The sequence below is a fragment of the Varroa destructor genome, unplaced genomic scaffold (assembly GCF_002443255.2).
Source record: "Varroa destructor unplaced genomic scaffold, Vdes_3.0 BEIS01000001.1, whole genome shotgun sequence".
Taxonomy (NCBI): Eukaryota; Metazoa; Arthropoda; class Arachnida; order Mesostigmata; family Varroidae; genus Varroa; species Varroa destructor.
The window spans coordinates 3,623,842-3,649,207 of record NW_019211454.1 but is presented as its reverse complement, the minus strand read 5'-3'; the positions used below and the strand labels follow the sequence as shown (position 1 = coordinate 3,649,207).

Genomic DNA, 25,366 nt, shown 5'->3' with positions numbered 1-25,366 from the left:
GGCGCGAATCTTCTCAAATCAACGTGAAACACCGACACAGATTGTTAATAGGATTGGACATTATTTGGAACGAAATGTCAGTATCTGGCCAACCGAATATAGGTGTAGAAGTATCTTATGAAAGGGCTGCTCGTCCATGTATTTCCATCATTCCAAGCACAGACAACATCGAAACGCTTGAGCGGAAAATTGGTCTAGCATAACTGACCTAAATAACCTGCGATCGCCCAACGAAGCTGTTGCAATGATGTTAATCATGTGTTATCTACTTTCAGTGTTCCTGGCTTGGCCTGTTACGTGCTATCGCTAGCAAGCACTAGCGTCTTAGTGTCGCTTCGTAAGACCCGAAAAGGCTCGTCGATTCGTGGGTATGACGAAGACCTCGGCTATGATCGGATGTTCATCCCGAGAGTGTTGCTACTTGCATTTGTCATAGTAGGTTGCTTCATAGCAATGTTATACATAAATGACAGAATAATTCACAACCCATTCAGTGTCGTTGGTTTTTGTTTAGGCGTGCAACCTAAAATTGATATTTGAACGTGGACGACGTATGGTAAACTTTTCAGCGATCTATTCGTTTGTTCAAGCTTGAAAACTCGCTTGAAGGGACGAACAAGCTCTTTTCTTCTGTCTAGACAAATAGACCACGGTTGCAGACGCGAAACTATACCTACAAATGACAAAAAAAATCCTTAACAGGTGTCAACCATCGTCGGCCTGGTCGGACTGTACGCCACCTGGTGGATACTCCCGCAAGTGACAACAGCCTCAAAACCCACTATGAAAAGTTCCAAGCAGACGGAAAATAACAGGGCAGATACTGGCCGACGTGTACTCACATGGGCGACAATTAGCAAGCTGGATGACAAACAAGGCCAATCGCGAACAAGAACAGACAATTTTGTCAGTAGGAATGATGAAATCGATCGTTTGCGCAAACGATACTGAACGTGGACACGAGACTGAAGCTTCTTTCTTCACAGATTCTATGTTTTTGTCAAAAACGCACAATGTCTGTAGGCATCATTTTCAAATATGCGAATTACCCTGACACAGAGCTTTTATTGCTTGATTCTTTTCATACATCTAATCCCGAAGTGGGCATTTCATGCACAGAGTAAACGTGGTCCATTGTGAGCTAGCCATCGTGAAACTCTAAAGAAACCAACAGAATCTCGCTTCGACAATAATAAAATAAGCGGAGCTTAACGCGGTCGTCAGGTGATAGAGATGTACGTTTCATCGATAGTTTGATACAACGTCCAGCACCGATTATTGACATACACATCATAGCCTTGTGGAAGATCATTCACGTATCATTCTGTTACTATCAATATTGCCTAAACGTTTCCTTTAGTTCTTCATTAAAAAGCTTGTCGACCATATACGGCTATCTTCATTTTGCCAAAGCTAAGTTTATCAATAATGTTAAACGAACCAGAACAAGTGGAATCTTAGCTAGACCTCTGTTACTCTTCTTGCAAATCTATTCAGTACTTTTATACAAGCTGCTTTGATTAGGCGTAAGTTCTACACCGATACTGTGATAATTATAATCAGTTCAGTATACATAGATGAAACAATTTAAATAGACTAGGACCCTGCAATCGTCTGTCGAACCTAATTCGGCGTAACCTAGTCGGCGTAAAGCACGCCGTTTTCTGTATACTTCGAATACTTTAAAAACGTAAACGTAGTTAAAAACGTAAGCGTAGTGACACTTATATATTTAATTCTGCATTCTGATTAATGTGTTAACGGCGCCTATACCCTTGCTTTGCGTTCCCACGCCCGAAATGTAAAACGACGCACATTTCAACGGACAATTTCAGGACAATTCTTTCAGTCCACCCATAAAAGTCTAAACTGCTTAATAGATACAGCTACATGTATTTTTACCGATATTGAACGCGACGGTGGATGCGATAGAGTTAGTGTACAATATCCAAAGGCCCAGTATCGTATCTCGAAGACTTAACGCTCTTTGAGTACTGACCATGATGAGCTCTAAAATGCTATTGCTTACGATAGCTTCAAGCTAGCCGACCAGAAAGTTTTCTATACCTCTAAGCGCGGAAGTAGCGCCAGCAGCTTCGAATGTGTGACACGCTCAAAACAAGATCCTAATATATACGGTTGGTGTAGTGTGACTTAATTCATTTGACCACCCAGTCAGATTGAGTGTTCAACAGTTGGATGGGTTGTTTTTTTTTTAATACTAGTCTGTGCGTGCGATATCGGGCCCTGTGTATTGGCCCGTGCGCACTTGGCCATGACACTTCTCAGGACTTCACACGCCGTTAAGTTCTGGCCACCCATTGGAGTAGCCTCCTAAGCCTATTTATGAACAAAGCATATTAAAAAAAAAAACCGTCCAAAAGGTCTCTTTTTATGCAGAAATCTTCGAAAAACCCATGAGAGTGAGGTGCACACCGACAGCACGAACTTCCTCGTTACAATGGCCGGCAGTTCGCTTCGTGTTTCGCTCGTTTTCGTTCGATGGCAGTTTTTCCATATGTTTAGTAGACGTCGTGGACAGTGTTTCGAAGAGATTCCGTTGCCGAATTTCGGTGATGTTGAAGTCCTTCTTTACTATTATTTTCCTGAGGACGCAGCTATGAAAGTTTTCCAAATTCGAGCAACGTGGTATAACGTGTTCTATAGTAACGCGTTGCCTTTGCTCTTCCTTTTGGAAAAACATAATTGTATCGTTATTTTGGCCTTTGCAAGAATTTAGTGCAGCATTGTGATCTGTTTAGAAATAAAAAAACGTACAGACTCCTTTCACAGGTACGAATTTCCTTATTAGACGTTGCATTTATGCTACCAGCCGATTTTAGGTTAGGTTAGGTTAGGTCGCATAATTCACAAAAAAATGCCAATATATTTAATCTAGGAGTATTTTCATAATGAAATTTTCCATTTGCTAATTCAGAGTCGATGTCAGGTAGGTATTCTCAGCAAACCCACTACAGAGATCTAAGCTTACAATCCAGCGGTCCGATCTAAGCGACCGGGTGGCATCCTTACATCTGAGGCTGGGATTGTTACATAGCACGACATGCAGTATGGAAACGGTTCTTTCGTCATAACGGTTCGGTTTTATTAAAAACGATTATTATGCAAGGCCTTGTGCAGCGCAGGATCGCTTAAGATCTTTAAAAAGGAATTTAACCTGCTTGCGGCCGATTGAGATCGTCCGATGTTACGTTTGGTTAGACGTACTGTGCAGCGGACCTATCAGTCCTAGCAACTCTAGCGAGTCTGAGAATTTTTACAAATGGGAACATTTCTACATTAGGTTTTGCACTTACTAATGCAAAATTAAAAACATATGCAACTTTAGACAAATAGATCACTGTAGTGAACGAATAATTCTTACGTCGTAAAAATTCTAAATTGCCATCGGCAAACTTCGAATCTAAGTTAAGTGCGTGAACTACGGTGCTCATTAAATTCTACGAAGACCCAATAAGAAAGTTAAAGTTGCGGTCGCCTTGCGCTGGCAGGAAGACAGCCTGGCTTTGCTAGGCGCTGCGTGCTATAATAATTCTATCTGTCATTTCAAACGGTAGACGCTTCCCAGCTGTTGAACGTCCACCGTACAGGACAGCAGTCCCCGAAGGTATTGGCAGTAGAAGAAGCGGCGAATATCACTGGGTTTGTTATGATCTGCTGTAGTCTATCGATGCTTGCTCTATCTTGAAATTGTAATCGTTTTACTAAAATGTTCATAAAAGTCTCTTAAGCATCGACAGAAGATGAAATGGCGGTATATAAAATGAATTTTTATATGAAGAGCAAATTTTTCAAGGTCGACCTCGATGGTTTCAGCTCTGTGGGGAGTTGGTTATTTAAAAGCATTTGGCGTCTGTAAGGAAAATCGGCAACGGACCGAAAGTAGTCACCTCATTCTCATGCGTCGTAAAAACAGCATTTAGATTCGTTAATACTGTGACTGTTTTTGTTTGGAAGTTATTTCTAAAACGGAAAAACTAGGCAACGTTGCACCCAAACGAAAAAATGTCTTCTGCTATATCTATCATTTAACCGTTTTCAACACGCTAGGTGCTAGGTTCGCAAAGAGGTCGGTTGCAATAATTTGTTTTATAATATAATCATCGATAAAAAAAAAACAACACACTTTTAAATAATTGTCATCCTCAATTAGCGAGCAAAGCGTATCGAAATGAGATTTTATTTTCTATTTTTCGTTAATCATGCTATCCACCTTTAAACCTCGTTCCAAATTACTAGGTATAAATTGCACGCATCATCCGGCTGGACGGATCCATTTATGCTGCATCAGCTGACAACTTATTAAACCAAAACTAATTCTGTCTAGGTGGGTCTAACTCTGTTTCCGTTTGCGAATGTTTCCAGCAAAGTACTAGCTTTCTTTCCCCGCTACGTTCGTTGAAAAGAACGATCCTTCTTTGGAACAATTTAATAGAAATAATATGAATCTATGCACGATAACCATAGTATGTACCTACGGACGTTTCAACGTGACCATGAAAATAGGTTTCGAATATCGGCTAGGCGTCTAACCTGTATATATTCGATAGTAAATCAATAACCGGCCTGCAAAGGGAAGGCAATTTGATCTATCATTACCACAGGTCCATCATCCCGGAAGCGATCGTCCCAAACTGATCAAAATTTGACCGTGGCAAGAGGTTACTGCCACAATATACTTCTACCTCTGCGGCAATTGCAACGACTCGTCTACGCCACTTCATTAGCTGACAGATTTGTGCGCAGTCTGGGTTTGCGTGGGTGGCTCATTGGTCCTTCGAGTTTTGGCAGCAGGTTCTATTATAACAACAACTATTACTGCTTCGACAATGGCCACAGCGATTTTGGCGTCTGCAGCCATTAGCGAGGGTCAAGTATTACGGCCTGCGCGCCCACGATATAGGACGGGACTATTGCGTTTTTTAATTGTATCCAAAAGACGATTAGAAATCGATAAAAACATTTGTTAGGGTAAAAAGAGAGAGAAAAAAGAAAATTGGCTTTTGTCGTTGTTATTGTTATTGTTGTTATACTGGGCCGTCTGCAGTAAAGGCGTGGCCGAGGAAGCAGTTGGGTGTCACTGCCCGTGGAAAATAGTCGGTCCGTTGTAACAAAGTATTTGCATAAACTATGGCTGATGTGGATCCCAGTAGATGTGAGTCTAACGTTATTCAGCCCTTTAATAAGCTTATACGTTTTGCAACATTGATGCAACTTTTTCATTTCAAAATAAAAAGGAAATTGTTAAATTTGTTGATAAGCTGAAAAAACCGATCGACATATAATGAAATGACCAAGTTAGGGGGCGACAAAATCGAGAATATTGTGCATTTTCGCTAGTTCCCACACTAAGTTACAAGTTACTGTAAAAAATTAAATCATTCTCTAAAAGCGCCTGAGTGGCTAAGTCGGATCCGCACTAATCTCGAACTAGTCGCGTCAAAAAAAAAACACAAAAAAAAAATGTATATATATATATTTCCATTTGCACTTTTATATCGAATCATAATCTATGCCCAACGCATTTTACAGTTGTCTACTTGAATCCAAATCCTAGTTTAGCATTATCTGCCGCTGCCCCTGGCCGTGAACTAACTATATTTTTTAGCTCTATGTATCATCTGTTAGAGGCAAAATGTCAGCTTAAGTCATGTTTTTGCCCCCGTATTTTCACTATGACAACTTGAGTGCCCATTAACATTGTTAGATACACCTGATCGACTAAACGTAAACGAAGCTTGATTCGTTTCAGATCTCTAGCAGCAAGCAGTCCATTTCATTTCTGAGTGTATTTATCATTTTTTTAATTTAGCTTTTCAACTACTACCTTATGGTGGGTCCACAGTATCTGCCTGGTATCCTATGTGTATGCAACAGCTGCATGTGCCAGCCCTTATAGACGAAAATGAGATCGTTGTCAGAATCCTAGGCAGTGCTGCACTGTTATTCAAAAGATTTTAGTATCCTGCAGTTATAATACAGCATAAAGTCTCGTAATATATGGTATGAGCAAGGAGAATAGGTATATTTAAGGCGAATTCACGCTACCCACAGATTTTATCAGTTTCATTGAGTTTCCACGACGATAGAGCAAACCTGCGCCTTACCCGAGTAAGCACCAGCCCTGAAAACGGACATAGTAGAGATCCAACGAAAGAAATGAACAGTTGTCGTGTAGTGTAAATATGGGTGTAGGAAAAACACTTACTCATGTCGACGTAGCTAGCTAGTGATTCAATACCTCGACTGAAAACGTGTATCTCATATATTGCCTCATATATATACCTATATGAAACAAGCAATTAGCACAAGAAAGGAAGGATACAAACATAACATAGGGTGCTTTTTACTTATCTAATGGTGTCTAGGTGTGGATTTTGATGAGGTCCTGAAATGCGTTGGTAATCATGACTTTATGATTGTTGATGTCCGTTCACCTCAAGAAGTGAAGGATGATGGCAGTATTCAAGGTACGTATTGCCTTGATTAACTAACTTGAAACGACGATAAACAACACAGGGATAACATAGCTGTTTGCAATAGAATTTGATATTGAAAGTGAATGGCTGGGTGAAAGCGTCAAATCATGAACCCTTCGTCACATCATCGAAATGCTAGGCAATTGTATACGTAAGTAAGGAACTATAAATAAAATGATACGAGCAGAACTTTCCGAGAATTTTGGTGTACACTCATTACTGCGAAGCTGGACGGCAAAGGCTGATATTCAAGAAACCAACTCGATGACCTTCGGACACCTGTGTCTCGAAACAACTTTGATGAATTTCATGATAGACTAGTTGTATTTCAATGCATACAGGCCTTATGTCCAGCTATGCATGTCAGCGGCATTTCTTGTACCAAGGTCAGTAGAAATTTAGCCGATCAGAAAAAATATTGCGAAAGTGTTGAAGATTCAGAGGCTTATAATGTACGTGTTTTCAATTGGCATACTTGATTGCTACTATGGTAAGTACCATATAAGCAACACGTATAGTGTACAATCCCTATCTCAGCTTTGTTTCAACTTCAAATATCCTCATGAGTGCCTCGCTTCTTCTTCTCAACGTATGCATGCGCTATATTCATGAACACTGCAGGCACCGTGAACGTCCCCATCGACGAGGTAAGCGCTCGGTTTGGTGTAGGCGCGACCGCCTTATCGGAGAAAATGGGTCGATCAGTGGCCGAAGATGGTTCCAACGTGATTTTCCACTGCAAAGGTGGAACGCGAGCTACCAAAGCTGCATTAGCAGCAGACGAGTTTGGCTTTAAGAAGTAAGTGGCAGCGCACCCAAACTTAACCTATCGTACTTGCCCTGAATTCGCATCCCGGGATGATATCGTCTAATCGAGTAGTCTTTTTAATACAATACCATACCTCGTTATATTCTTCTATCTCTGCCGCAGTCGTTGATTGCCCCAAAGGACTTCGTTGCCATAAACCCAATATCGCCCAATAGACTTTAGGAAGAGCATAAACGATGGTGGCAAGAAACTTCCAAAGGTTTCACACATCGCAAAATTGCCAGATTGGCGAGATGGGGCAACAGGTGCCCGTTGTTGCAATTTCATATCGTCATTATTTGTTCTAGTCAGCACAAAACAACAACTTTGCCCGTCTATTTGAGTTGCATGCACTCTAAATACTACGACAGTATAACTAATAAAAGCTACTTTACTATTGTTAAACTAAACGCTTCCGATTTAGGCATTAAGATCGCCTTGGGCACAAGAAGAAACTTTAGTGAGTGGCCAATTATGAAGAAATTAATAATGTATACATCGAAGTAGAGAGAGTTAATTTTTCAAATCATCATTTTCGTGAATTACTTCTGTAAGTACACCCATTATACTTATATATGATCGCTTAGAATTGAGGTTCTAAGTAATAACACGACGGGAAGTTGATTCTTTTGTGTCAAGTGTTCCAAAAACCCGACTGAGACTACCTAGTGGTTTATCTGGTGGTTGCGACAAAAGGCAAGCAGGAATCATTGCCTAGTTTATTTCGAATATAAAAAAAAATCGATGAGCTTATTCGTATGTACTAAAAATGACGGCTAGCTTGGTTAATTAAATAAACGTTTCTTATCTTTTTTCACATGTGAAGATCGCGTGTGTATCAGGGCGGTCTAATGGACTGGATTGCCAGAGGTGGCACTGTCTGCAAGGATTTCTGTCCTTTTTAAACGCTAACTCTTCACGTTGCCTCGTCATCAGACTCGTTGTGTAAACCTCGCGTCGTAGATCCTAAGAATGACCGGCAGCTACGACGAAACTATGTTCAGTTAAGCCAAGCTGTGAGTGTCGCACATCTATATAATCTTTGTCATTCTTACCGATACAAGTTCACTATGTACATGTTCAGGTAGAACGGAAATTTAAACTGCTAGCATTGAAAGCAGCATATCGTTACGGGAAATACGCAAAACAGTCCGTGTTCATAGGAGCTTTGCCATTTCAAAGTATCTTATTAATGAATCCGTCAAAATCTAGATTGATGCCAGTGCACGACTTATAGACGTATATACTCTTCCGCGGCCCAATATATCTTGATGAAAGAAAATTGTGTACGGAGGCGATCTTTTTCAAACACGTTTTTCTGAAATCAGCATAATTGAGTGCAATTATTTTCTAAGTTAGCACAACTTGAAAACTAGTTGCTAGATCTATTTTAGTGCATGTTCAAAGTGATCGCGCCAAGAGTATCTTACCTGAACCGACATTTTTTAGGTCATGCGTATAAGGACACGAGCTAAATAACGTAATACGATTAATTTTATATACCGTTAAATGAAATCATTATCTAACGTAAAAATCATAGGCCATAGTTATCTCTAGCGACAAAAGGAATCGTGTTGTATAACATCCACATCAGGTTCGGAGCTGAGAAAGCACAAGCTACTCTCAAAATTAATCAAAAAGCACATATTTCAGAGTCTGATGAAAAACAGCCGCAGCTTGGAAGTTGAACCCAGAATTCTTTCTGGAAGGATGCTTTTGTGCTTATCCCGTATAATCACGTTCTCGACCAATATATATATTAAGTCGTCGGGAAAGTCTGGACCCTTTCTCTGATTAGGTGGCTTTAAGATCACATATTCCAGGTAGTATGAAGTCGTATCAGGTCGACGTCGACGTCATATAAACGTTGATTTGGCAGGAATAGATGTGGAAAAATTGTTCGACTGCCTTTGTTCAGATTCAAGCTAGAAGGCCTTGAAAATAAACATAATTTATACAAAAAATAATCGCTATATTTCAATACCGTCTTATCATAATAAAAAGCTTCCCAGGCCTATGCTTATAGCGAAGATGCGTTATCAGAAGAAACGGCTCAAAGAGGCTTCTGTCGCTTTCGTTGCGGAAATTTCAATGGGAAAATGCGCTCTTCGTAGTAGCTGACCGACCGGCGAGTAGCGATGATATCGCCAAGGCGCTAAACAGCGATCAACAAACAGTTTTAAACCATTTAAAGATAGACGGAGACAAAAGAAGCTTGATGTTTGAGTGCCATACGAACTGATGTAAAGAAATGACTAGGTCGTGTTTCCATCTGCGAAAATCCGCAGAAACTTAAACTAAATCTTGCAAAAATTGAGAAAACTTGGATAGCAAGTTCTAGTGCACCCGATGTATGGCCGAGATCTTATACAATCAGACTATCATCATACGTTTCAGTCACTCACCAGAATTTTTTTACTGGTAGTAATTTAGTTTTAATAGAAGCACGTAAAAATTACTTCAGTTCTACAGTGGCTGGATTATAGTAATTATCAGGAAAATGGCGTATATTTAGTTTAGTGAAAATGTTTGCTTCAATGTTAACGATTAATACTATTTATCGACAACTCGATGTATATATATTTGCGGTGATCTCTACAGCCTATGTACTCTATGAATAAAGACATCATTTCTTCTTACATGGTTACAATTAAATTTATTGGTTGTACATTTTTCGCATATTGGGCTAGAAAATCACAAAGTTCTTCAGTCTGAGCGAGCTATTCTTGCTCATCCATCTTGTTCCAACATACAATGACTCTTTTATCTCTAATAGCATCGCACCGGCTAACACCTTCTCGAGACTCACGGTGTGGTATCTTGTCAAGCGAATCTTATCTTGGTCATTGGCTTTCAATCTAATATGTATCCTTACTTTACTCATCGGTTTCTTTATGGGATACACACCATTCTATTGGTATCCCATTGATTCGGTTCACTTTTATGATACTTATGTGCTCAATATATTCATTCACGTTCTACACATCCATAGAGTCGCCGAACATCTTCGTAGTTCTTCATCATTTTGACGATTCGTAAATACACGATCGACGCCATTGCTGTGATTATCATCTTCCTTTTTTTCTACGCCTAATCCGTCAGTAATCTATATACTAAATATCGTACCTATTAGTGAGGTACAGCAATCGGTTGCCGACCCTTATATACAACTAGTGAGCTTGCTATATGGTTTGCTATATATATTTCTTTACTGGTATTTTTTAGATATTATTTATGGGGAGAAAGGGAAATTTATCCACGTGAACCCGCGCGTGACCTCTTGAAACGGGTTTTCATTGTGTCTTCGTCATCTGTCTGCGTATTACATCAGCTTTTGCCTCTACCGATTCCAACACGTAGCACGTTATCTTTCTGTCATCTATTATTGAGGTACGATATATATCTTGTATACAAGATGGAAAGAGAGCTGTGTTCTCTATTTTAGCTTTGCCGCAGTTGTTTTTACTCTGACCCGAAGTCGGCTATACTGGCTTCGCGAACATAGAATGCTTACCTACGACGGCCAGCATGTCGTCAACAGATGCCCAACTTATTATATTGTATGCAGCAGGCTCGAGGTCGCCGGAGAACGGTATAGGGTAAACACTAATCCATGTCTCCTATGAAGTGGTATTGGGTAATCGCAAGGTTTACGACACAGGCGTCAATAGCGTTAGCATTTTTAAATTAATTTGGCTGTCCGTCGTCTCAGCAGTATTTCGATAGGCAGCAGCCGCAGCGTTACTAACGGCGTGAGTTTAGGTTGTCCGGTGGTGAATCACTGAACTTTGAACCTTAAGGTTTGGCGATACAGAGTTATATCAGGTAACATCAGAGACCTAAATATTTTTAGGGCTACGGTAAAGGATTCGAATAGATATGAGCAATAAAACTCTAATTCTTATAGTTAATTATATAATATAATATAATTCTTATAGAAAGAGGCAAGAAAAGCATGTGACGGGGTAAAAGTTTTGTCTTTTTTTTGTCTACGATGCACAAGGCGAAAGAGAGGTACTCAACTTTCTTTCGGTAAATATGAAATTCTTCATTTACATAAGTACTTAAAAATTTAGACAAGGTTGGAACTTCTGCTGTCGTCGATCCTTTTATAGGTCTGGTACTGTTCCACAATATGAAGCTCGCAGCAGCAGATATTCTGAATCATTAGGAAAAACTTGGTCATCTCAGAGACGATAGGGCTACACTTTTCTGATATAGTAGACGCATAGTTCTACACTATTGATCGTTGGAAGCAACGAGCGCGCAAAAACAATTCGTTTACTGTTTGCCTATTCTTGTCGTTCCTTTGAAGGGCCTGATTTGCCTATCCAATATTTCATAACTACCTTTATATGTATATATATGTTTTGCTATTTGTTTCGTGTTCTATTTGTTAGATCGAGGGTCTACTCTTTTCACAAGATGTCGTTCCCCCTTAAGCCTCAATCCTGTCAGAACAAGCGGCGGCAAACGTTCTATATGAATATCTAGTGTTTTGTGGTTTGCTAGTAGACTCGCCCCTCACCCGCCGATAACTTTACCCAATCCGAAAGGGCCCAATTGTTAGAAAGGATTTTCATCAGAGTTCGGCCCGTAGAACGTGACTCGACGTAGTGATACCTATATAATTTAACTTAGCACTATTTATACCCATAGAAAACAAGCGTTGTCATTTGGTCTTCATCAACGTCGGCCACTTAACCACCTTTACATTTGTGAAATGATCAAATAGATCTTCCGACAATTCCCCCTGTGCGCTATAGCTATTTATAATTCTTGTCACTATTGCTCTGTCAGCCATTTGTAACATGTATTTTAAGTATAAATAAATAACAATTACGCCCATATATATATAACACATATATATGGCGTGTCTGTGTGTAAATAAATATGTGGTTCAAGTAGTATTCGGACATCATTGATCAGCGTAGTTAGTAAATATACATCGAAACGCGATCGACTAGTGATGAAAATTTTGCTTATTTAGTAAAATCAATGCATAGTAAATATAATCCTCCCCCAGGTTTCAGTCGACCTCCAGCCATCGTTGAGTAGACATAAGTAGATTAAGAATGGACGAGAGACATCAACCCCTACAATCAACGCAGCACCATCTTGAGAAAATAATGACAAGTGGATAACAAAAAATGGCGGATCGATTGTGCTTGATGATCGTTTTTTAAATTGCATGACAGCTGTCGTGCAAGAAGGACAGGACGAGTATCTTCATGTTCTACGTGTTGTTGTACAATCCACTTTTCATTGCTCGTATGCGTTCAGTGTAGCACAGAATGCACCAAAAGGGCATGGTAGACCGTTGTACTTCTACTTGCCCATAGACTATCTGTTCTTAGCTCAGAAAACTAAGAAAGATGAACACGAAAACTAGAGCTAATTCATTGTGACAAATGTCCACGCATTCGCTACCTAACAACAAACATATTTTTTTTTGCTCATATGATCTGTATACACACGCGCAAACATAGCATCACCATATAACAGGGTTACTGTTTCCTTTTTATCCATGTTTCATGTATAACATGTAGAGCGGAATTAACTTAGGAACGACTAGATATGTAACACACGCCAGGCTTCTCTATTAGCGTCATCAGCGCTGTTATTGCCTGATGTAATCGTCTTCGCTGTGGTTTCTAATAAAAATATTGAACGGAGGTTACATTTCAGCTATCTTCAGTTGTTTGTGCTTGGACCTTGTCTATCCGATTTCCTTGTAGCCTCTCGATGTGTGCACGTACTGCGAACCAGGGTTAAAACTACGTTAACCGCTTTTTCGGCTTCATCTTCTTGATAACTGTCAAGTTCGAACAGGTTTTATTGTATAATTGGAAATTCTGATAGCAGCCCATTTAAATCTCAAGAGCGGTTCCGCAAAGTGTCGTCATCAGTTATTATTGTTATAATCACACGTCTATATAATTATTCTTAGTAACTGGCTGTTTGGTACAACATAGGAAAATTTGTTAGCTAGGTTAGGTGTTAGCTAACCCCTCAGTTCTGTCTGTAGCAACAGAAAACAGTGGTGTATATACCAAAAATAGTCGTGGATCACCCGTGTTTTTGCTTTCACAGATTCTGTTCTGACCTATCCTCTGCGACTCTAAAGGGTGTATAACTGTTCGGACGCTGAACAAAGTCTCATGCGTTTAAACGACAGTATCCGTAACTGTTGGCAGATTCTGATGCACATGAGCCTTCCTGTTCTCTTAAAATTGAGATCGACCAGCAGAGGTCGTGATTCCCACAACGGCGATGAACGTGAGGATCTAGCCATTGCTCGGTACCCCTATTACGCTGGGCCGTGGGGTAATGCTCAAGGCGCCTTCATACACCGACGAACAGCAAACTATAATCAAGAGTAACGGATCGCATCGAAAATAGTGTGTATATGTCATCGTTGAATGAACTTACTAAGCTAATTCAAATAGTTTGAAGAGACTAGCTTAGCAGGAACAATCTAGTCACGTCGCGGAACGTACCCATCGTGTTATCTTATTTATTGGTACAAATATAATGGTTTGGGTTTAGCTATTAAAGACATTCCAGTCAGATGTTTTCTGTCTCTGTCAGATGAAAAAGTAAACAAAGAGTCACGTCGCTAATTTTTTCCTCCTTCAAAGTAAGAAACTAGGTAAATGTGCCTAATAGTTATATCTTTATCCCACCTATGCATAGCCGATCGTACACTGAGCTCTTGTCTTCTCGGCATAAGTGTTATATTATTTTAGTCATCTAGGTCAAATATACATGGCATGATGATCCCGTCTATCACGCCGGTAGAATAAACGATAATTTGTTCCATCAGGCACAGCATCAATCGCAGAAGATAGTCTTTATCAAGATCAAAATGTTTGTAAAAATTTTGCACTGATCCTTGCTTGCTCTGCTATTCCAGAAGACTTCTGAATCATTTTTATGTGCGCATCACGGCTTGTCTTAAAAACTTGTTCGCCCTTTAACGGCCTCCAGGCTAAACCAATATGATAAAGTGGGCGTCAGTGAAGCATTTGATTAAGTGCTTCAAGGTCCACCAATTTTATCAGACCGGTTCAGTCAATCATGTCCACAAACGACACTGGAAACAGTGCCTTTTTCCCATTCCCATTCTGGAGCATGCCCTCCATCCAGTCTTCATCCTCGGTCTTCTCCTTTGTTATCAGGATGATATCGCCCTCTTTGAACGATAGCTCATCGTCTGCGTCCGCTCGGCAGTTATATAGTGCTCGACAACGTCGCACTTGACTGTTCGTGGTGCTTGAAGGATTCATTCCTATGGAGGTTGTAGTGGTTTTCGTTGTCGAGACGGGCGCGCCGCCGATAATAATGCTTTCGGGCTTGGCACCTGTTGTAGTAAGGAGAAAATTACAGAAGTGTTATTGATAAGCAACTAAGACTCAAAAGTTGCTAAAGGGTTACACGAATAAACCGTCTCACTGAAAAAAAAATGAAGTTATTCTTTAGATTATATGCATATGTTAACTTGTGCATCTTGAGCAAACGTATTGCATCTTCTATTGGTTACTGTAAACCGTTGTCACCACCTATTCTATCGATATAGTGCTCACCATTAATGGGTGGCTTTGGCGGGGGGGGGAATTTCGGTCGTTGCACCTGAGTGCCCTGACCAGCGACAGCTGTTCGCCCTAACGTCGACGTAATTTCGTCCAGTAGACTTGGACCACCTACAGTAGAACCTCCACTTCCGCCTCCGACGTCCATAGAGAGGTTTCGTTTGTGGGGTCCACTCTGAGCTGACGATCCAGACTGACCGCCATGGAGCCCTTGCCCTGTTGCCGTAGAACTAACTGACGTTGTGCTGGACGCCGGCGTCGAGCACGAGAGTTGACCCGGAGTAAACATCGGATCAGAAGGGGATCGGTTATGTTTTCCCGGAGTGGACGTTGCTAGCAGTTGTAACTGGGGCGGATTAGGTGCCACGCGCTTTTTCACCGAGCCGGGGGTATGTGAATGCGCTCCGGAGCCACCCCCTTGAGGCACCTTTTTCCGACTAAGTGGCGACTCGGCTCGTAGTAGATCCGTCGAAATCACTGACGATGGCCGTGAACCTCGAGTGCGCCACTCGGACAGCTGCAAAGGAAATTAATTATTCATAGGGCAAAAGATGAGCGAACAATTTATTCGTTTTTCTTCTTGTTTTATGGGCCGGTACTGCTCAAAACAGCAAACGGATCTGAAAGATCGATTGGTTCACATCTGCGTTAAATCTTGGATACAAGTAACGCAGAAGAGTCTTTTTTCAGGCCTGAAAAAAGATGTCACGAAGCGGACTGAGCGCAGTCCGCCATGGGTCACAAGGTCACCCCTACACGTTATAAAACATTTCGATTGAAGAGCATGGGATAGCTTTCAAGCAATGCCAGCTTTCTAGAATGTTTATGTAGTCAGCGCGTTATGAAGTGTTTGCAGTTACCTTTTCGTCGGCGTACTCGTCGTCAGAAAAATCTGTGGACCCGTCGTCTGCTAGTCCTGGGGCCTGCAGACTACCGAAGTCGAGGTTAACGTTCTCGAATAACGACTTCTTGTTTTCGGCCGCATGCTCTGCAAATAGCATGAAGAGTATTGATGTTTTGTAATGTTGCAGGTTGGAGCTTAAAATAGTCAAGTAAATAGGTAATCACACACAATCATGGCTGTGTAACGGCTTCTCTGGCCACCCATACTGAAGTCATTTGAAGGCTTGGGTAATAACAAGTACTACAAGTGCTACAAGTTAGAGGATCTCCACACTTCTTTGAAAGGTCATATTGCTTCCTCTAAACTACGTGAACGTTTAACATGTTTACTTTGTAGTCATTTCGAATCATAGCAGTCTTGCCATTCCGAAGATGCGCGAGCCACACATAGTTATGCTTAAAGAGCGTCCCGTTTATGATTTAGAGAATTTAATGTATCGAATAGCAGATCAATGCTAAACATGATCACGTTCGGGTATGGTACATGGCATGTGTGCACACAGGTTTATAAAAAAATCATTTTTCCTCTAGAAATCTGGATTAACTTGAATTGACAATTGTTGCTTTTGCGAAGAATGAATAGTTACGCTCATAACCAAAAATGGGCCGCTACACATAGTCACTTTCAATAGGTGTTTCGCGAGAGATAAATACCTTTGACTAAAGCGATGTCAGAGCATCAAGAAAATAGTCCAACAGTGCTGCTACCCGAACAGTTCCCCTAGTATTATATTTTATTCTAACTATAATGCAACAGCAGGAACGCGGTACTTTTCACAGCGTGGGTTTGTGCCTTTCAGGTTTAACAGGCTGACAACTTGGCTAAGTACATATCTGCTTTGAAAACACGCAATGCGCAACAAATGCCATGTCTCCACGGACGATCAGCCCCGCTGTCTTTTTTGCGCCCAGCAAAGCTCACACACGAACACTGATGAAAAGAGTATTTGTGAGTGAGAAAAGGAAAAGCTTACCTATCAGCTCGAGACATTTGTCGTAACCTTTCTCACGAGCAATGTCTGCAGCTGTTTTTCCTTCGGCATTTCGGGCGACATACCGGGCTCCGCTCTTAAGTAGCAGTTTAATGCATTCGGTCTGTCGCAACTGAACAGCGGTATGTAGTGGGGTACAGCCTTCTACATTGGCGACGTCGGCGCATCCGCCTCCATTTTGTACGAGAAAATCAACCAAATGTAACGAAGTGCCGTCCTCCTGCAATAAACAATTGTGGCCATTGGCGGCGACGGCGAACAAGTTCATAAAATGTTAAAGCGCCAATGCAGATATACACATACATTGTTTAGATCTACTATTCAGTAGGAAAGTTAATAGTACAAAGTTAGAAGGATGTTGATTGCTAAAGGATCATGTGTAGTGGGATACCCTTTCAGATCAGGTGAGAGCTCCAAACTTGAGCCAATGGTTGCTAAGGCAGGCCAATGAAAAGTTCAATGAGTCCGTATTGTTAGACGCTCGCAGTCAGATGGCATAGAAACTTGAGCTGTTAACGACTGGATCAGTGTTACACGGACGAAAAATATAGGTAATGTCATGCATATCAACAGTGGCCGGTAAACGCTGGGTAACGCATAAAGCGAGTTCTGTATGAGCGGAGCAACCTCGTTTGATTCGAGGGGTTCGTTACAGGAGGGGGGGGGGGGCATGCGAGAAACTGCTTTTTTTCGGTTAGTTATACGTAAGGGAAAAACATGTTTTCAAAATGTGTCCTGAACATGCTCGTCGGATAAATAATATTAGACGTATGGAGATAGTTTGTTTTAGTTTATTCAAAGAGCGAAGATATTTTCTATTACAGCAAATTTTCTTGCGCATGTTCCTATAGAGGCTTCTTCTCACACGCCCTTTTGTTGATTAATTATTTACGCTTCACGGAGCAGGTAAATTTCAGATACCCTGTTTTGGTGAGAGAACTAGGCCAAAGTTAGGTATGCTTACACATTAAAGAACAGAAATTTGTTATATTATACAGGTAATATAACTACTCCTCTATACTAACGTAAAGTAATATGTGAGTAATATACTGAAATATATATATATTTCAGTAGTAAGTTGTGGGCTATTTAAAGTTCTTTTTCAGAATTTTACTGTGTGCGGTTCAGATATGTGATACAAGTACTCCTATACGTTTTAGGCAAATGCAATTGGTTACCAAACTTCACCATAACAATCCTTCCTTTATTTTACTTCCTTTCTCTAATCATGCGCTTTTGAATAACATACGATCCATTACTTAAGATCTACTTACGACCTGGGTTTGTACGGTGTACAGTTGGAGCAGCTTAGCTAAAGACTGGTGTAATTTTTTTTCTTATCAGAACACGTCCTTTATAGTCAACAGTAAAAATAAAGGGATGATAGGTACGTTTAGCGCTGTGTGTGGTTAAAGCGTTCTTCAAGCAACCTCAGAAAGAAACGAAATGACGTTATAAGAACGAAGCGGAGAGGAACTATCCGTGACGTTAATGATTGGACTAGAACGACGCGTGTCCACCCCTTTGGGCCCAACATAAAAGAATTGAATGAGCATTGAAACTGAAGAGAAACCTCAAGAACACTTAATTTTTACGACAACTATAATGTCGTATTATTTATAATGTTATCTATATAGCCTAGAATAATAGAGGATCTCATTAGATGTAGACTGAAACCTTATTTCTAAAAGCCTCTACTTGTCCTTTTCTTTAGGCCTGATCCCATTTGAACTTAGTTTCATTCATCTCACGGAGCAGGCTGAGTCGTAATGGTCCTTAAACGCAAATTTCCCTAGTCTCGATTTAGTCGCAAACGCACTGGCATAAAGATGACAATCGAAAAAATAAATTTCTTAGAAAAGTCTCGTCTGCTTCGTATTGTCCATATTTCACGTAGATGATATTAGTCAGTACGATCGAAAACAAATAATGGCACACGAACACATGCGTGGATTCAACATAACCTTCACTAGTTCAAGATAGGTGGTTTTGAACTTACATAAACGTTGTATTTATTGAAGCTTTCAAGATGAAGGCTTACAGGTGTCGCCTTTGAAAATGATTACTGCGTACCGTATGTCTACAACGTAATCGATCGGACATTTAGGTCTTTTCGAATTGTTTCTTCGTCTTCGTTTAACATTATTATGAGCTTTTCATTTTAGTTGATTTTAGTAGAGGGCTGGTTGTGTATACGAGACATTCATAGGGGAAAATGGTGTTACTAATGTTAAAAATCTATAGTTTAAGAGATACGAATGGAAAGCAATACGATCTGGCTTATAACGAATGTCCTGCGTAATAAGCAATCAATAAATCGACGTTTAATTAATAATTAACTGATAACTGTGTGCGTCCAACGTTACGCCAGCTTTGCGCTCCCTCTATACGACAAGCGCCAAGTGACGCTTGAAGGACATCGTCACAGCAGACAGTTAAAGCTAGTTAAAAGGTCGGTATTTGCTTTTAGATGCTGGCTGCTATGCAATTGTTAAGTATGATGGCATCGGTCGATGCAGGAAAAAAAAGTACTTTCGTTCAGAACTTACGTATCCGGGTAGCACAAGGGGCTTCACACCCTGTCGGTGAATTTTGACGCTGCCTTTTCGCTTCACCTTATTTAAATGTGTAATTACATGTAGTTAAATAAAATACTAATTCATAGATTGCCATCTTGCATTTGCTAGCGGGTAGTTTGGAGTTCCTTGTTCGATTCAAAATACTAGCACGTTTGTAGGCACGTCTATTGCGTATCTTTTCTGTCATCGTTAAATGTTTCAAAGTGAATTCGTTTGTGGAAAAAGAAAACGAAACGGTTTGTTTTATTGACATGCGTCGTCTATTTTTGAAAATTTTACTTCACCAGAAATTGAGGACCGAAGGCGTTACTGACAAGAAATCCTGCTTGGTGTGAGCAAAAATTTTCAACGAAAACTGAAAAACCCTCCGTCATCTTGCCCCTAGGAACAAGATTCTCATCGATACCCATCGCAGCGCTTGCGCGATCGCAATAAGGTAATGGGCGTAAAGTTATACCAGACTGTGACATCTTTATGAAGGTAGGAATATTCTACGTTTTGTTTCTTTGTGTTGTTTTGAATTTTCTACTTAAACAAACAAGTTTTACGCGTTTGTACGCACAAGTTTTACTTCAACTTGTAGATACGCGGGCCATTGCATCAAAGTCTGTTTCGTGTGGGCCAAATATCAGGCTCATTCCCAAGGGGAGGGCTCAATTTCACCAAGATCACTAACCACCATTTCGTTGTTGTCCTCTTACGCGGACCGATCTTACCAGGTTAAAGGCAATGCTTACCTGTTTAATGGCGACATGAAGCGCCGTCTCTCCTGTACTCTGACAACTTGGAAGTGGCAATGAAAAGTCTACTCCTTCAGCAAAACTTTGAAGCAGTTGATGTATAGATCGGGCTTGGATCGCCTGCTCCGTATCCTAGAGATATAACACAAACAGAGTTGAGCTCAGCTCGGTTCTATGCCTACGCCTATTGGATAGAAACCCAGATAAAAGTGTTATCTAAATGCGGAACAAGAGTACCTGCAGCAGATCCTGCATGGAGGAGCATGTCTTGAGAACGAATTCCTTATCCATGTACTTAGCTCGGATGAATTCCGACCGCTCATCCATATTTGACGCCTGAGTGGGACGTGGTATAGAACCAATAGTAGCTTCCATAACTTCGTTAAATGCGTGATTGCCCATGACACGGGCGAGAAGTAACTGTGAGGTACCCAAGTTATCCAACGTAAGGGACTGTATCCGAGATATGTGCACTCCCATTTCACTGAAACGTATAATTTGCACTTCTGGTAACAACAGGTCTTGTCTGCCTCTATCGTGTGTCTAGCTTTCTAGATTATTTCCCAATTCATGTAGTGTTTATTGACGAAACTTCATGTAGGCTTACCGGTGCACTCCACTACATTCGATACATGTGATAATACCGAAGTTGGTTGCCAACCAAGTCACATCTTTTGTCGATCCACAATCTACGCAGCGATCGTTCCCTGGCAGACTTTGCACCTGACGGGTAATCTGCTCCCGTAATTCAGCACCCCCAGCTGAATCACTGAATGCACGTCTCAGTGCTCCTTCTTTAACATTGAGCAGGACGGCTTTCCATGCTTCGAGATCAGCGTCATCCTCCGCTTGAAAGTGGTATGTTCGATTGTCTTCGCGTCGCAAGCGGGACAGGAACAATACAGGGGCAGAGAGAGAGCGAACGTAAGGAAAGGACAATTACGAACCGTTTATAGATAGCAAAAGGAGAAAGTACTTTCAGTCTGTCGCGCACGATCGTTTTGACGACTATACGTTTGGCTGAAGAACGCCAGGAGTTGCTAACTGTAACAACGACTGGCATGCTTAAATAAAAGGATATAGTGTAAGCATTAATATTGACACTGGTAGGCTTTCAATTATCAAATCAGCACAATAACGTAAATAGTGTTAAACAGCTCAACAAAATGCACAATCCCTACTCACAGGAGACGAGGTCGAAACACCGTTGGCGTTCATCACCTTGATTTTGATAGGGCAGTTTAAGCTGGCACGTAAGCAGATTCAACCGTGTCGGAGGTTTGCTTTCATCCGAATGATAAATTGACAAAAAACCCCCGTCAGCCACTTCACATCGTCGTTTTTGCCAAACTCGACGCATCTTTCCGTCGCTCTTTTTTGATAGATAGCCCGTTTTTGTCGTGCCATAATGTTGATTGCCCTGTGGTAAGTAAAACAAATCAAACAAGTAGGCAAATAGATCGGTAATAGCCAACATGGCTAAACACAGCTTATAAGAGATTCGATATCATCACAAATAGTCGACTTCATTCGTATAGTATGGTATAAGCCCTGCCTAGCGACAATCGGGTTCTATCGGTAAAAAATTTTCTTATGAAAAAAAACTACTGCATTTAACAACTTAAGCACCACTCAACATATTGATCCATTAAGAAATTTTTGAACAAGTTAAATTTAGGTGTGTAGCCAGTCCGCGCATATGCATGGATGGCGTCAGCCGCCAGATCCACGAAATTTTATGACGGTAAATAGCTAATTCATGATACGATAGGCACAGAAAAACAAGTTAAACGTACCTTTCAACGTTAACCAAGAAGCGATTTGCATCGTGATTAAGTGCATGCATTGAAAAAATTCAGATTATAAAAGGATCCAATATTGGTCGGTGCTCTTTTTTAACGATCTATCGTTATATTATATTGCAAACGTTACCTTGATAATATACTGATGTAACGTGTTTGTTTATAAAAATTAAACAACAACGATGGACGCGCCCATCTGAATAGCGGACATACACCTCAAGACATTTATAAGATGCAGTAGAACAAACATTTGCGATGACTGATCTTCGATCGATGGACCACTCAAAGCAGACACGATTGGTACAAGATAATACACCACACACCGCTTGCTTAACCGAAATTATTAAGCGAAATATGAAGCTGTTCTCCAGTGACCGGGAAATAACTTCATTGAAAGCTACTTTCAGGCCAAAACAAAGATCCCGAAGACAATAAATATGAACGACAGAGACCCTATCCACATTGAAACGGCAAGTTTTAGGTCCTATAGATATATCAGCTTCTAAAACCGAATAACACTCTGAACTAGCATTGTAGAACGTGTGTTCGAACTAAATACGACCTATTTTAACAGAAGCTAAGTTAAAATCACTGGCCAATACTGGAAACGATCTGCAGTAAAATTGTTTCAGTGCTCTAAGTCAACATTAAAACGGCTAGTATATCCTGTACACAAATCCTGCGTACGTTCTTTTACTGGAAAATGTAACTCGTAAAGCTAGAGTTCAATGGATCTTCTGCTAGGATTTAAGCTGTTTAGCTAAGCTTAACAAATCATGCAATGGTGTTCGTTTCTACAAACCTGTAGCTGATGAAGTGAGTAACCACTCTGAGTGGTATTATGCACGTTGCTGGCGCTCCCATCAGCAGATTGGCCCCCAAGCCCCCCCGAAGCTAGGCCTCCCAAGCCGCCCAAACCAGCGGAGCTACCCCCAACTCCGTGCGACGACAGCGTCGAATCGAGGGTGGCATTGGCCGAGGCCAGGGACGGCGTGCAGTTCTTGAGTGTGTTCTTGAGCTCGAGAAGCTTCTTTCTTTCTTCATCCTGCTTCGCCTTCATCGTTTGAAGTTTCGCCGACAACTCATTCACATACTGCTGGAAATGCCCTGTAGCACATAAAAGGAGAAGAGCAAACAAACGCCAAAAAAGTCGAGAAGCCGGTCAGTTGCGATTAAGGTGTTACTTCCTGTTTGTGTTTATCACAGTTGTTAATAATAATTGTCAAATATCGAATTTGTATCAGGTCAATTAGAAATGGCAAGAATGTAGATTGACAGTGAGAATTATTTAATATTTCCTACGGAAATTTTCTCCGCCGTTCCTTCAGTCACCATTGTGAACAGGGAAGTGACTGAGATAATAGTCCGTTCTTAGATAGTTGTTTTTAAGGTAGATAGATAATCATTAATCAAATTCAGTATCCCTTCAGCCGACTGTAGCTATAGCTTTCTTATAATTAGGATACGTAGCGGAACTATGATACGTGATACGACTAATTTTATCCTTTTTTTTTTTATTGCTTCAATTATTTATTAACTTGATCCTTAACGAATTGGAAATCGTTAATAATTCGGGAAACCAAAGCAGGTACCAGTTTCTAAAGTATTGTGAGGCCTCCCGACATAGCTATCGTTAGAGCTATTGTTACACTTGCAACTCAATGAAGATTTTACGTCTACAAAAAAACCTTTGCCATCTACATAAACAACGCCACGACCAACACGAGGCAAGTATGCCTGCTTACGTTTTAAGTTTTCAAATAAACGTTTCGATATAAACAACAACAATACAGTGAACTGATCTCAATGCGAATCTTCACAGCAGCTATACCGATAACAGCATTTACCTAGGCCACTTTATGACTGGAGTGATCTAATCGCGCAGTGGCTAATCCTGTGGCATAACCTACCTGGCCTATACCTGACTAGTTTGATGGAGCTGTCAAATAGCGATAACAAACTGACGAATAACGTCGTACTCAACGGTATCGATACGTCACGATATCGTAACAACACACGGCTAGGGTTAAAATAAAAAAAAGTGCGCTTAAACAATTAGTTAGCCAGACATTCTGTACTAAGCTATTTTACAGTTTCGTCATCTCATGATCACTCATCAATCATATACATGTCACTGTTTGTTGGGAGTTGGACATGAAGCGTTTATGCTGCAGAGGGAAGTAAGCCAATTTCTTACCGATGGTCTTGATGCCGTCCTGGAAGAATGAGTTCTGCGCATGGTAGAACTCGACAAGATGCTGCAGCAGTTCGACCCCTTTACGCGTCTTTACCTCATTTACTCGAAGTAAATAATCGCACATATGTAATTGGAAACATCGTCGCTCTTTTTCCATCTCCTCAGCGAGATCCGCACCAGTCATCTCCGTTCGAATCATGCCTAATAACATTATTGTAAGATTTGAATCACAAGCCGAGAACGGCGTAAGCCAACATTAGACGTTCTTTCATCACCCCTGAACATTTGGCGCGAAGCCTTTACATCTCACAGCCCTATTACTCAATTCGTGATCTAGATATACTATCAACGGGTGCTATCTCCCATATGAAGCATGTAGACCTTCACGGTCCCCTTTGACAGGTGTTTAACACCAAACACAAATACAGGACCGATTCCACTCCCTTTCATTCAGTTAAATACACGGCAAGTACACAACATGCGATGTCTGTCTAACATAGCCAATTACATGTAACAGGTTTTATACGAGAATTCAGTAGCAAGTAGGCGTTTATGTCACTATCGTATTACCAGCATTGCGGCTGCTCGCAGCATCTGTGTTTGGGACGGTGGGGAGGGGGGGGGGGGGGGGGGGGTAACAAGTCAATCAAGCGTAAGTTATCTAACGTTAGATGAACTAATCTATGCAGCATACATCGAGGGAATGGACGGACTCGGATATTTGTGAACTAGGCCACAAATGAGCTTCATTGAAGTTTTTACTCACCGGCTTCTTTTGCAATGGCTTTCTTTTCCTTCTCTATTTTGCCAAGTTTTCGTTCGTAGTCAGAATATGCTTTGTCAAATGGTCGCTTTAGGTCACCTGGATTATAGTGAAGAGAAAAATGTTCGAAATCGATTAAACAGTTGTATTTACAAAATAAGGTAGGTGAGTGTATCATAAAGAGAAAAACTGATGCACTTAATAAACTTTTCGAAGAACTTGGAATGAAGTACAATCAAGATTTCCTGTTATTTTTTGACCTATCAAGTTCGGCAGGCGGACCTTTCTACGACTAATTTTTACAATGAACGTTAAAAGTGCTTGTTAGGCCGACTGAAATAATGGTTCAACCGACACAGAGATCCGTAATATCTCTGTCTACTCAAATGTTATTTTCAAAATTGTTCAGGCGTAAACACCCACGTTCCAAAACAATGCCATACGTATGGCATAACTAGTAGCAGCCAAATGTGTACCGTACAAACGCTGC

At 40.8% G+C, this 25,366-nt stretch overlaps 2 protein-coding genes across 7 annotated transcripts in view; one reads left to right on the top strand and one right to left on the bottom strand.

Moving 5' to 3' along the window:
• The window catches only part of LOC111243442 (rhodanese domain-containing protein CG4456-like), a 22,076-nt gene extending 12,113 nt beyond the window's left edge, over positions 1-9,963 (top strand). The window contains exons 1-5 of one of the 3 annotated variants that reach the window (XR_002670477.2): positions 5,020-5,176; positions 6,390-6,491; positions 7,122-7,299; positions 8,135-8,324; positions 8,962-9,963. Coding sequence is in view for 1 of the 3 variants with exons in the window: in XM_022789007.2 (XP_022644742.1) it covers positions 5,152-5,176; positions 6,390-6,491; positions 7,122-7,299; positions 8,135-8,213 (384 nt within the window). In the remaining 2 variants the exon portion in view is untranslated. Of the gene's footprint in view, positions 1-275; positions 436-702; positions 5,177-6,389; positions 6,492-7,121; positions 7,300-8,134 lie in introns of those variants that run through there. The other 2 variants (XR_015319563.1, XM_022789007.2) reach the window with 2 other exon arrangements.
• Asap (ArfGAP domain of ASAP) overlaps positions 9,938-25,366 on the bottom strand; it is a 27,811-nt gene continuing 12,382 nt past the window's right edge. For 3 of the 4 annotated variants that reach the window (XM_022789004.2, XM_086978130.1, XM_086978128.1), the window contains 12 exons: positions 24,880-24,975; positions 24,114-24,314; positions 22,719-23,023; positions 21,300-21,534; positions 20,722-20,986; positions 20,352-20,598; positions 20,112-20,246; positions 19,345-19,410; positions 16,778-17,015; positions 15,761-15,888; positions 14,895-15,417; positions 9,938-14,671 (listed from right to left, as the gene is read on the bottom strand). In XM_022789004.2, coding sequence (XP_022644739.1) covers positions 14,379-14,671; positions 14,895-15,417; positions 15,761-15,888; positions 16,778-17,015; positions 19,345-19,410; positions 20,112-20,246; positions 20,352-20,598; positions 20,722-20,986; positions 21,300-21,534; positions 22,719-23,023; positions 24,114-24,314; positions 24,880-24,975 — 2,732 coding nt within the window. In that variant the 3' untranslated portion in view covers positions 9,938-14,378. The remainder of the gene's footprint in view (positions 14,672-14,894; positions 15,418-15,760; positions 15,889-16,777; positions 17,016-19,344; positions 19,411-20,111; positions 20,247-20,351; positions 20,599-20,721; positions 20,987-21,299; positions 21,535-22,718; positions 23,024-24,113; positions 24,315-24,879; positions 24,976-25,366) is intronic. The other variant, XM_022789005.2, reaches the window with a different exon arrangement.